Source organism: Carcharodon carcharias, chromosome 11, assembly GCF_017639515.1.
Source record: "Carcharodon carcharias isolate sCarCar2 chromosome 11, sCarCar2.pri, whole genome shotgun sequence".
Lineage (NCBI taxonomy): Eukaryota > Metazoa > Chordata > Chondrichthyes > Lamniformes > Lamnidae > Carcharodon > Carcharodon carcharias.
In genome coordinates, this window is record NC_054477.1 from 23,867,154 (window position 1) to 23,880,183 (window position 13,030).

The 13,030-nt window shown below is 44.3% G+C and overlaps 1 protein-coding gene across 3 annotated transcripts in view; it reads left to right on the forward strand.

Annotated features, from left to right (window-relative positions):
* The window catches only part of cyfip1 (cytoplasmic FMR1 interacting protein 1), a 229,254-nt gene that overhangs the window by 68,451 nt on the left and 147,773 nt on the right, over positions 1–13,030 (forward strand). For all 3 annotated transcript variants that reach the window (XM_041198917.1, XM_041198916.1, XM_041198915.1), the window contains exons 10-11: positions 5,234–5,325; positions 7,383–7,500. In XM_041198917.1, coding sequence (XP_041054851.1) covers positions 5,234–5,325; positions 7,383–7,500 — 210 coding nt within the window. The remainder of the gene's footprint in view (positions 1–5,233; positions 5,326–7,382; positions 7,501–13,030) is intronic.

The following is a 13,030-nucleotide window of genomic DNA, read 5'->3' on the forward strand; positions in this document are numbered from 1 at the left end:
AAAATCTTTTATGCTTTCCCCACCCCCACTAGTGCTATACCTTGAGTGCCCTACCATCCATTCTTAATTAGCACATTCGTTTAGATAATATCACCAACTTTAACACTTATGTGTTCTATTGTTGTTGACATCTTTTGATGATCTGCTTCTATCACTGCTTGTTTGTCCCTACAACCACACCAACCCCCTCCACTTCTCTCTCTCTGCCCCCCCCCACACATCTTAAACCAGCTTATATTTCAACTCTTTCTTGGACTCGAACTCAAGTTCTGTTGAAGGGTCATGAGGACTCGAAACGTCAACTCTTTTCTTCTTCGCCGATGCTGCCAGACCTGCTGAGTTTTTCCAGGTAATTCTGTTTTTGTTTTGGTTCAAACAAGGACAAAAGAGCTGAACTCCCGAGGCGAGGTGAGGGTGACTGGCTTTGACATCAAGGCAGCATTTGACCGAGTGTGACATCAAAGAGCCCTGGCAAAACTGGAGTCAATGGGAATCAGGGAAAACTGTCTGCTGATTGGAGTTATACCTAGCACAAAAAGAAGCTGGTTGTAGTTGTTGGAGGTCAGTTATTTCAGCTCCAGGACATCGCTGCAGGAGTTCCTCAGGGCAATATCTTTGGCCCAACCATCTTCAGCTGCTTCATCAATGACCTTCCTTCCATCATAAGGTTTAGAAATGGGGATATTCGCTGATGATTGCACAATGTTCACCATTCACGATGACTCAGATACTGAAGCAGTCGATGTCCAAATGCAGCCAGACCAGGACAATATCCAGGCTTGGGCTGACAAGTGGCAAGTTACGTTCGCGCCACACAAGTGTCAGGGAATGACCATCTCCAACAAGATAGAATCCAACTATCGCCCCTTGGTGTTCCAACACTAAATCCCCCATTATCAAAATCCTAGGGGGTTACCATTGACCAGAAACTGAATTGGACTAGCCATTTAAATACTGTGGCTACAAGAGCAGGTCAGAGGCTAGGAATCGTGCAACGGGTAACTCCCCTCCTGACTTCCCAAAGCCTGTCCTGCATCTACAAGGCGCAAGCCAGGAGTGTGTTGGAATACTCCCCACTTGCCTGGATGAGTGCAGCTCCCACAACACTCAAGAAGCTTGACACAGTCCAGAACAAAGCAGCCTGCTGCAGGAATTCAGCAAGGCTCCTCCGACAGCACCTTCCAAACCCACCACCACTACCATCCAGAAGGACAAGGGCAGTAGACACATGGGACCACCACCACCTGGAAGTTCCCCTGCAAGCCACTCACCATCCTGACTTGGAAATATATCACCATTCCTTCACTGTTGTTGAGTCAAAATACTGGAACCCCCTCCCTAACAGCACTGTGGGTGTACCTATGGTACACATGGAATGCAGCGATTCAAGATAGCAGCTCAACATCACCTTCTCAAGGGCAAGTAGGGATGGACAATTAATGCTGGCCCAGACAGTGAAGCACACATCCTGCTAATGAATAAATAGTCTTTCTGCCGACTTAATGTTTGGAACCAAAGGTAATAAAGAAAAAGTTGTATCTCCTGAATAACAGTATTAGAAGAGAGTGGTAGCATAATGCTTATGTTACGAGATTATTTTAAAAAATTCTTTCACAGAATGTGGATGGCGCTGGCTAGGTTGGCATTTGTTGCCTATGATTCCATTGACTTCAGTTTTTCTAGGGCTCCTTGATCCCACACTCGCTCACATGCTGATGTCAAGAGCAGTCACACCCACCTCACCTCTGAAGTTCAGCTCTTTTGTTCATGTTTGGACCAAGGCTATAATGAGGTCACGAGTTGAATAGCCTTGGTGGAACCCAAACTGAGCGTCAGTGAGTATGCTATTGCTGTGTAAGAGCCACTTGATGGCACTGTCACCGACACCATCCATCACTTTGAGCGAAAGTAGACTGGAGCAGCAATTGGCAGGATTGGATTTGTCCTGCTTTTAGTGGACAGGATATACTTGGGCAATCTTCCACATAGTCGTGCAGATGTCAGCATTGTAGCTGCACTGGAACAGCTTGGCCAGGGTTGTGGCTAGTCCTGGAATACAAGTCTTTAGTACTACCAGAATGTTGTCAGGACTCAGTGCCATCAGCCGTTTCTTGATATCATGTGGAGTGAATTGAATTGGCTGAAGACTGGCGTCTATGATGCTGGTGATAACCCACTCACCATTTCTGGCTGAAGATGGTTGCAAATATTTTGGCCACATCTTTTGCACCAATTTGCTGGGCTCTCACGTTATTGAGGATGGGGATATTTGTGTAGCCTCCTCTGGTTAGTTGTTTATTGGCCACCACCATTCACAACTGGATGTGGCACGACTGCAGGGCGTAGATCTGATCTGTTGCTTGTTGGCTCACTATTGCATGCTATTTCTGCTGTCTGGCATGCAGGTAGCCCTGTGTTGTAGCTTCACCAGATTGACACTTCATTTTTAGGTATGCCTGATGCTGCTTCTGGCATGCCTCCTGCACTTTTCATTGACCCCAGCTTTGTTAATGGTAGAATGGGGCATATGCTAGGCTATGAGGTTATAGATTGTAGTTGGATCCAGTCGTGCTGCTGCTGGTGTCCTACAGTGCCTCCTGGATGTCCAATTTTGAGTTGCTACTTCTGTTCAAAATCTGGCCCTAGAACGGTGGTAGTTCCAAACGACACGATGGAAGGTATTCTCAACTTTCATCTTCACAGGACTGTGCAGAGGTCACTACTACCAATACTGTCTTGGACAGATGCATCTGCAACCAGTAAGTTGGTGAGCACAAGGCCAAGTAGGATTTCCCCTCCTGCTGGTTCCCTCACTAGCTGCCACAGACCCATTCTAGCAGCTGTGTCCTTTAGCACTCATCCTGCTTCGTTAGTAGTGGCGCTATTGAGCCACTCTTGATGGTGGACATTGAAGAGCCCCGCCCAGAGTACATTCTGTGCCCTTGTCATACTCTGTGCTTCTTCCAGTTGGTTTTTAACATGAAGGTGTACTGATTCATCAGTTGAGAGGGGGCAGCAAATTGTAATCAGCAATGGGTTTCCTTGCCCATGTTTGACCTGATGCCATGAGACATCAAGGGGTCCAGAGTTGATGTTGATCACTCCCAGGACAACTCCCTACCGACTGTATACCACTTATAGCGGGTTTATTCTGCTGGTGAGACAGGATATGCCTAGGGATCATGTTGATGGTGTCTGAAACTGTCGCGGAAATCGGAGTGAACACTCAGACCCAGGAGGTTTGTCTCGGAAGCCTTTTATTAAAATAGTGATATCATGGAGAGCCCAGCAGCTTATAGTGGAGCTAGCTGACACTCTGAAGAAGCATCAAAGTACACACATAGTTATAGTAAAAGTTGTACATATCAAAGAGCCTGAAGGTGATAAAACTGTCTAACCTTCAATAATTAATTACATTGCGAATCCTTGTTTACGGCATGCAGTATACAATTGCTCTATTCTAGCTTACGACTACCCAGGATCTTAGGAGGAGCCCATCTGGTGATAAGAAATGAGACAGAGAATAGATAACAAAAACAGAATTACCTGGAAAAACTCAGCAGGTCTGGCAGCATCGGCGGAGAAGAAAAGAGTTGACGTTTCGAGTCCTCATGACCCTTCGACAGAACTGTCGAAGTTCTGTCGAAGGGTCATGAGGACTCGAAACGTCAACTCTTTTCTTCTCCGCCGATGCTGCCAGACCTGCTGAGTTTTTCCAGGTAATTCTGTTTTTGTTTTGGATTTCCAGCATCCGCAGTTTTTTTGTTTTTATCAGAGAATAGATAACCCTGCTTGACCTTATCTATAGTGCTAGGGGGTGAATATGCTAAAACACAAATGACCATCGCTTGATCCTGTCCCTTTGTGTTGGGGCAGACATCCCATCCTTGCGTCAAGGATTCCAGGCAGCTTGTTTATGATACTCCTTTCCTCCTTTACTGCTCAATGATCTGGCAGCTGCAGGTGTGCCTGCGAGAACCAAGAGGGAACTGTGCTGTAGTATTCCACTGTGATTTTAACCGTTTAACCCTTAGTTGTCCTGTAGATGTATTTTATTCTTCCACAGAAACATTGTTTGTAAGGTATGAATTGGTGAGTACGACTATGACAGGGTGTTGCTTGACTAGTCTATGGGAAGCGCTCTCAATTTTGGCACAAGGCCCCAGATGTTAGTAAGGAGGACTTTGCAGGATTGACAGGGCTGGGTGCGCTATTGTCATTTCCGGTGCCTAGGTTGATGCCAGATGGTCCATCCAGTTTCATTCCTTTTACACTTTCTCATGGCTTGATACAACTAAGTGGCTTGCTATACCCACTGCAATGTGGCTGACTCAGAGTTGCCCTCTGAAATGGGGCCTAGCAATTAGGGATAGGTATTAAATTCTGGCCTTGCCAGCAATGTGCACATCCCAAGAATGAACAAAAAAAAATTAGATAATTTTTCTAATTTTATATTGAACTCCCCAAACAATTCAGCCTCCCATTTCCTTTCCAGTTGCCTCACAAAAGTAATTCTGTTGGCTTGAATGTTTTATGCACCATGGTCCTTCCCCTATTGTGCAATCTTCAGTGGATAACCTTGCTGCTAATTGGATTGTTATCTTTACCCCTAACTGCCCATTCCCCACCCCCCCAACTTTACTGCCATGCCACACTACATCATTTCTTGAACTGTCAAATGTGAAATATTCACTATTCTCCCCAATTGCCGTGTTCATAAAGGCAATGTGTAACTGAATCATGTCCTCCTTTGATTAACTGGTGTAACAGGATCCTTTAGTGTTTCCTTGGTTAGCACTAAGGGATGATTTGATTGGTTCTTGCACCCTTTGGCTAAGGCAGCAGAAAAAGTCAGCTAAGATTCTCACATCTATTCAACTGCAGTGAGCACTACTGGAAAGCGTAGCTGTGTGCAAGCCAGGTAGATGGCAGTGCCTAGATTGGTCATGTTGTCTCCGACTGCTAAATTGCCAGTTGCTATTGTTAAGACTTGAAAGTAAGCAATGGCTGATTGGCCTTTGGACTAGAGGGCTGTACCTAGAATTTCTTTGTGAAGCTAGTGATCTAGAGTAAGGAAAATTTATGTAATCCCCAAAAGTTTTTTCTTCGTTTTGTGACACTTGAGAGCGACCATAGTAGTGAAAACAACTTTGACTTTAAACTGAAACGAAATGCTGTAGTTACAATGTGTGCATAAAGGCCTCCTTCAAATATTATTTCCATCATGTTGCAGCAATTGCAGGTGGTACCATTATTTGGTGACATGCAAATCGAGTTGGCCAGATACATCAAGACAAGTGCACATTATGAGGAAAACAAATCAAGGTAGGTATTCTGAGCCATTTGGCTTTTGAAGATATAAACATACCAGTACTTACTCATTGTAAGCTGTTGTGGAAATAAATGCAAATAGCAGTTTCTGTTGCAAAGGAAAAAATAGTGACATTCCTCAGCTAGGGCTTTCTGTATAACTCATGCCCATACGATGTGGTATATTTACTGTTATGGCAGGCGGATGGTAAATGCCAAGCTGCCCAAATACCAGAGGGAAACTTAAAGCAGCTGCCACAACTATTTGCAATTTGTATTTATTTCAAGATGTGGGCTTTGAATTCAGTAAAAAGGCCACCAGGTCTTATAGGTTTCTTATAAAACTAAATTAAACCTTTGTTGATAGAAGAAATGATTTTAAGCACATTCACAGATCTACAAATTACTGCTATGATGACTTCTAAATCCCTAATTAATGTAAACCTCCGTTAAGGCAACAGTGAGACACACAGATTTTAAAAGACCCAGGCAAAGTAACACACACTACCCTGAACAGTTGAATTCAAGATGAGTTTTTCTCAGTTTCAGTTCCTTGTAGACAGCAGTTTTGGGATTAGATGCTGCAGGCTTTTCACATTTGTGTTAGATCCCTTTCTCATATGCCCTTATACACAGCCTTCGTTCCTTTATACATATTTTCCCCTTTGAATGCAAAATTCCCACTGTTTCACTATGTCTTTAGACTTTTACCTCTCTAATAATAAAATCTATCATAGTAATAATTTTACAAGCAATCTTTGGGAAAATAAACATGCTGTATTTCAATTTCTCCTGGCTAGGTTTATTTAAAAATGTAAATATTCTCTTTACCCCTATGTTTACCTACTTAACATTTCAAACCTAGCTCATCTTCTGTTACATCAAAGCCTTCAGACCAGCTGTCTTTAATTCAATTACTCTATAATAAATTCCAATAACATTATGAAAATTATCTTTCTGACATTACCCACTGAAATTGGGAAGCTTGTTTGAGTGATTTTTAGCCAATTTCTTTGGGACGTGTTTAAGCAATTTAAATCCAGTTGCTAATGAATTTGGGGCCTGCAGCACAAGACTATCCCATATTTAGCACCAACTAGCAGTCTCGCTCAAAAAGATGACTAGGGTGGTAATTGGGGGAAAAAATGTTGCTTTGCCTAAAAAATGTGGCACTCTTGTGAGTTTCACGCCGAGATGTATTGTAGCAGAGAAGTTCACCTTGAATCTGAGTGCAATGTACTTACCCTAGGAGTTCTTGGATGTTAACACCCACATATGTTCCATTCCCTAGTGCTAAACTCCAATTCAATGAGTATAAAGAAAAGAGTTAACAAATCTCATGAACCTTACTTTTCCATAACATGGAGGCAGTCAGATGTTTAACAATGCGTTATATTATGTGCAGAGGGATGAAAGTTTTCTGTGGATGGCAAACATCCTCGATTGAATAGTTGAGATATGAGAATCAATGGATACCCCTCATTTTGACCTGTCTGCCTTTCAAGAATGGGGCAGCACTTAAACAGAAATTTCTCTCAAATTGAATTGCATGGGTAGCTTTGATTGTACATAGCTTATGGAAACATTGAGCTTGATGCATTGGCTTCCATAACTGTGAAATTATTCTTGCTGTTGGATTTTCATTTGAATATTTGTATTAAATCAAATCATTTCTGTTATTTCTAATTTCAAAGTGGAACACACATAAAGCATTATGTAAAAACATAAATCTCCATAATGTAAAAAAAATCTCGCATTAATATTGCTGAATATGTAAAATAATTTTTTGCATAGGTTTAAAACACTGCACTGCATGTTCAGGAGGTACTTGTAATTTTAACAAGAAGAAAACCTTTCCAATATTCAATGAATTTTGTATCTTTAAAGTTAAAAATAAGGGAGACTGAACATATTTGAGAAGGAAATTAGGGAGCTGCTTTCAAATATGTTACATTGGAAGCAGGACCATTCATTCAAGATTACAAGTGCTGTTAATCTTGGGCTTAATCAACATTTGCTTGCAATTTTATGGTTTTAGTTTTCCCTCAATTGTGGCTGTGTTCTTGCTTAAGGTGGGCCTCCACATCTTCCAGTAGCAGTCCCCAGTACAACATTGTTGAACAAATGATTCAGATCCGAGAAGACCACATGCGCTTCATCTCGGAGCTGGCCCGCTATAGCAACAATGAGGTATGTGAAATTTAATCCCCAAGTTCAAGAATGCTTTATTTTGGTGTAACTATGTTTTCCCTGGAAAACCAATGTTTTTGGGGGAAAGAAAGCATATGTCATGTACACTTGAGAAACAAAGCAGAACATTAAGTCACATTTATTACAAGCACAACATTTGTGCATAGTATGAACATATTTGTTATGAATCGTTATGTCCCTAAGATGATGGAGGAAGAGAGAGGTAAGATGCCTCTACTGGTAGCCTGGGTTTCGTGTTAATGGTTGATCGTGATCATAATTCAACGCAGGTAAAGGAATGGAAAGCTGCATTCTGATTCTTGGCAGAAATAAAATATTTGAATTAAAGGAAGGAGAAAGTCAAGGGCTTAATTTCAAGTTGCGATCTCAGAGGATCGTTGGATGTCTGTGAAGTCAACAGATTTTTGATGGTTTTAGGCATAATGTGTGTCGCAAGAACAGCCTCGAGGATTCCACGAGCTTTATTTTTCTGCATGTTTTAACTTATTGGTATATTCCTTCTGTTGCTGTGTATATTAAATAAAAACATTTTCCAGTAGTCAGGATTGTGACCTTTGGGAGTGTGCCAATATTTGTGGTTTCCTTTTGCTTCCTTTCCTTCCCTCAGCTTGGGATTAGAATCATCTGTAGCTTTTGTTTTGGGTTTTTAAGTCCAAGTCCATTGATATAGCGGGGAGGCGCTGGCGCGGTGGTATTGTCACTGGACTAGTAATCCAAAGACCCAGGGTAATGCTCTGGGGACTCGGGTTTGAATCCCACCACAGCAGATGGTGGCATTTGAATTCAATAAAAAATCAGGAATTAAAAGCCCAATAATGATCACAAAGCCATTGCTGATTGTTGTAAAAATCCATCTGGTTCACTAATGCCCTTACTGTCGTCCTTACCTGGTCTGGCCTACATGTGACTCCAGACCCACAGCTGTGTGCTGTTAACTCTTAAGTGCCCCCTGAAATGGCCTAGCAAGGCACTCAGTTGTAACAAACAAACAAAGACACAAAAAAGAATGAAACTGGATGGCCCACCCGGCATTGACCTAGGCACCGGAAATGACAACGGCAATTGCAGCCCTGTCGACCCTGCAAAGTCCTCTTTACTAACACCTGGGGCCGAGTGCCAAAATTGGGAGAGCTGCCTCACAGACTAGTCAACAGCAACATCCTGACATAGTCATCCTCATGGAATCATACCTTACAGATAATGACCCAGGCTCCTCCATCACCATCCCTGGATATGTCCTGTCCCACCAGCAAGACAGACCCAGCAAAGGTGGCGGCAGTTGGGAGGGAGTTGCCCTGGTAGACCTCAACATCGACTCCGGACCCCATGAAGTCTCATGCATCAGGTCAAACATGGGCAAGGAAAACTCCTGATGATAACCACCTTCCGCCCTCCCTCAGCTGATGAATCAATGCTCCTCCACGTTGAACATCACTTGGAAGAAGCACTAAGGGTGGCAAGAGCACAGAATATACTCTGGGTGGGAAACTTCAATGTCCATCACCATGAATGGCTCGGTAGCACCGCTACTGACTGAACTGGCTGAGTCCTAAATGACATAGCTGCAAGACTGGGTCTGAGGCAGGTGATAATGGCACCAACAAGGGGGATAAACAAATGACCTCACCCTCACCAACCTGCATGCTGCAGATGCATCTGTCCATGACAGAATCAGTAGGAGTGACCACTGCAAAATCATTGTGGAGCTGAAGTCCCATCTTCACATTGAGGATACCCTCCATTGTGTTGCGCGGCACTACCACTGTGCTAAATGGGATAGATTTCGAACAGATCTAGCAACTCAAGACTGGGCAGCCATGAGCTTCTGTGGGCCATCAGCAGCAGCAGAACTGTACTTGAACACAATCTGTAACCACATGGCCCGGCATATCCCGCACTCTACCATTACCATCACACCAGGAGATCAACCCTGGTTCAATGAAGAGTGCAGGAGGGCATGCCAGGAGCAGCACCAGACATAGCTAAAAATGAGGCGTCAACTTGGTGAAGCTATAAAACAGGACTACTTGCATGCCAAGCAGCATAAGCAGCAAGTGATAGACAGAGCTAAGCGATCCCACAAGAATGGATCAGATCTAAGCTCTGCAGTCCTGCCATATCCAATCGTGAATGGTGGTGGACAATTAAACAACTCACTGGAGGAGGAGGCTCCACAAATATCCCCATCCTCAATGATGGAGGAGCCCAGCACAGCTGCGCAAAGGACAAGGCTGAAGCATTTGCAACAATCTTCAGCCAGAAGTGCCGAGTGGATTATCCATCTTGGCCTCATTCGGAGGTCCCCAGCATCACAGATGCCAGTCTTCAGCCAATTCGATTCACTCCACGTGGTATCAAGGAATGACTGAAGGCACTGGATACTGCATAGGCTATGGGCCCTGACAATATTCCGGCAATAGTACTGAAGACTTGCGCTCCAGAACTTGCTGTGCCCCTAGCTAAGCTGTTCCATAACAGCTACAACATTGGTACCAACCCGGTTATGTGGAAAATTGCCCAGGTATGTCCTGTACACAAAAAGCAGGACAAATCCAACCCGGCATTTACCGCCCCATCAGTCTACTCTCGATCATCAGTAAGGTAATGGAAGGGGTCATCAACAGTGCTATCAAGCGGCACTTGCTTAGCAATAACCTGCTCACTGATTCCCAGTTTGGGTTCCACCAGGCCCAATTGGCTCCTGACCTCATTACAGCCTTGGTTCAAACATGGACAAAAGAGCTGAACTCGTGAGGTGAGAGTGACTGCCCTTGACATCAAGGCAGCATTTGACCAAGTGTGGCATTAAGGAGCCTTAGCAAAACTGGAGTCAGTGAGAATCGGGGAAAACTCTCCGCTGGTTGGAGTCATACCTAGCACAAAGGAAGATGGTTGTGGTTGTTGGAGTTGTCATCTCAGCTCCAGGACATCACTGCAGGAGTTCCTCAGGGTAGTGTCCAACCCCCAACTATCTTCAGCTCCTTCATCAATAACCTTCCTTCCATCATAAGTTCAGAAGAGGGGATGTTCGCTGATGATTGCACAATGTTCAGTGACTCCTCAGACACTGAAGCAGTCCATGTCCAAATGCAGCAAGACTTGCACAATATCCAGGTTTGGGCTGACAAGTGGCAAGTTACATTTGCGCTACACAAGTGTCAGGCAATGACCATCTCCAAGAGAGAATCCAGCCATCACCCTTTGATGTTCAGTGGCATTACCATCACTGAATCCCCCACTATCAACATCCTGGGGGTTACCATTGACCAGAAACTGAACTGGATGAGCCAAATAAATACTGTGGCTACAAGAGCAGGTCAGAGGCTAGGAATCGTGTGAAGACTAACTCGCCACTTGACTCCTCAAAGCCTGTCCAGCATCTCTAAGGCACAAGTCAGGAGTGTGATGGAATACTCCCCACTTGCCTGGATGAGTGCAGCTCCCACAACACTCATGAAGCTTGACACCGTCCAGGACAAAGCAATCCGCTTGATTGGCACCACATCCACAAACATTCACTCCCTCCTCCACCAACGTACAGTAGCAGCAGTGTGTACCATCTACAAGATGCAGTGCACAAATCCACCAAGGCTCCTTAGACAGTACCTTCCAAACCCACAACCACTACCACCTAGAAGGTCAAGGACAGCAGTTAAGTGGGAACACCACCACCACCTGGAAGTTCCCCTCCAAGTCACTCACCATCCTAACTTGGAAATATATCGTCGTTCCTTCACTGTTGTTGTGTCAAAATCCTGGAATTCCCTCCCTACACTACATGGACTGCAGTGGTTCAAAAGGTGGTTCACCACCACCAACTCAAGGGCAACTAGGGCTGGGCAATAAATGCTCGCCCAGCCAGCGAAGCCCACATCCTGTGAATGAATAATTAAAAAAAAATATAAAGTAGAAATGCCAGACGTCCCAACACTAAGATACTTCACTCTTAGCACTTTGGTGTCATTCCGCCAGCAAATGCCAGCTGTTTCTTGCTGCCTGTACCATGTTTCATCTTGAATTCTCACTGCTATAAGTTTACGCCGCAACCTTTTATCGAGAGTTCTCTGAAATTCCAGACAGAATTGGCTATAATATTTACCACAACCCAGCTGAAGGAAAAGTTAGAGGTTAGTTCACAGAATCTCACAGTGCAGAAGAGGCCCTTCGGCCCATCGAGTCTGCACCAACACGTGAGAAACACCTGACCTACCTACCTAATCCCATTTACCAGTACTTGGCCCATAGCCTTGAATGTTATGACGTGCCAAGTGCTCATCCAGGTACTTTTTAAAGGATGAGAGGCAACCCGCCTCCACCACCCTCCCAGGCAGCGCATTCCAGACCGTCACCACCCTCTGGGTAAAAAAGTTTTTCCTCACATCACCCCTAAACCTCCTGCCCCTCACCTTGAACTTATGTCCCCTCATGACTGACCCTTCAACTAAGGGGAACAGCTGCCCTTACCCTGTACATGCCCCTCATAATCTCGATCAGGTCAACTTTCAGCCTTCTCTGCTCCAACGAAAACAACCCAAGTCTATCCAACCTCTCTTCATAACTTAAACGTTTCATCCCAGGCAACATCCTGGTGAATCTCCTCTGCAACCCCTCCAGTGGAATCACATCCTTCCTATAATGTGGCGACCAGAACTGCACACAGTAGTGCCTCACCAAGGTTCTAGACAACTCCAACATGACCTCCCTACTTTTGTAATCTATGCCTCGATTGACAAAGGCAAGTGTCCCTTATAGCTTTCTCACCACCCCACAAACATGCCCCTCTGCCTTCAGGGATCTATGGATACACACGCCAAGGCCCCTTTGTTCCTCAGAACTTCCTAATGTCATGCCGTTCATTGAATACTTCCTTGTCATATTACTCCTTCCAAAGTGTATCACTTCACACTTTTCAGGGTTAAATACCAATTATCTGCCCATTTGACCATCCCATCTAAATTTTCCTGTAGCCCAAGACACTCAACCTCATTGTTAACCACCTGGCCAATCTTTGTGTCATCTGCAAATTTACTAATCCTACCCCCCACATAGTCATCTGCATCGTTTATATAAATGACCTAACAGGGGACTGAGCACAGATCCCTGTGGTTCGCCACTGGACACTGGCTTCCAGTCACTAAAGCATCCTTCTGTCATCACCCTCTGCCTGCTACAACTAAGCCAATTTTGAATCCACCTTATCAAATTACCCTGTATCCCATGTGCATTTGCCTTCTTTATAAGTCTCCCATGTGGGACCTTGTCAAAGGCTTTGCTGAAATTCATATAGACTACATCAACTGCACTACCCTCTGCTTTCTGAAGCAATAATGGCTGCTGCTCACAATGTTTTTCATACAGATAATCCCAGAGCAACCAATGTAATTAAGTCTTTAGTTTATTACCTTCAATGAGTGTTGGTGCGCCACTGGTTCTAATCCAGTCGGGCCTCCTCAGCATTCAGTCATGTTCTCAATGTCTGCCACCACTTTACAAATAATAATCAAGTCTC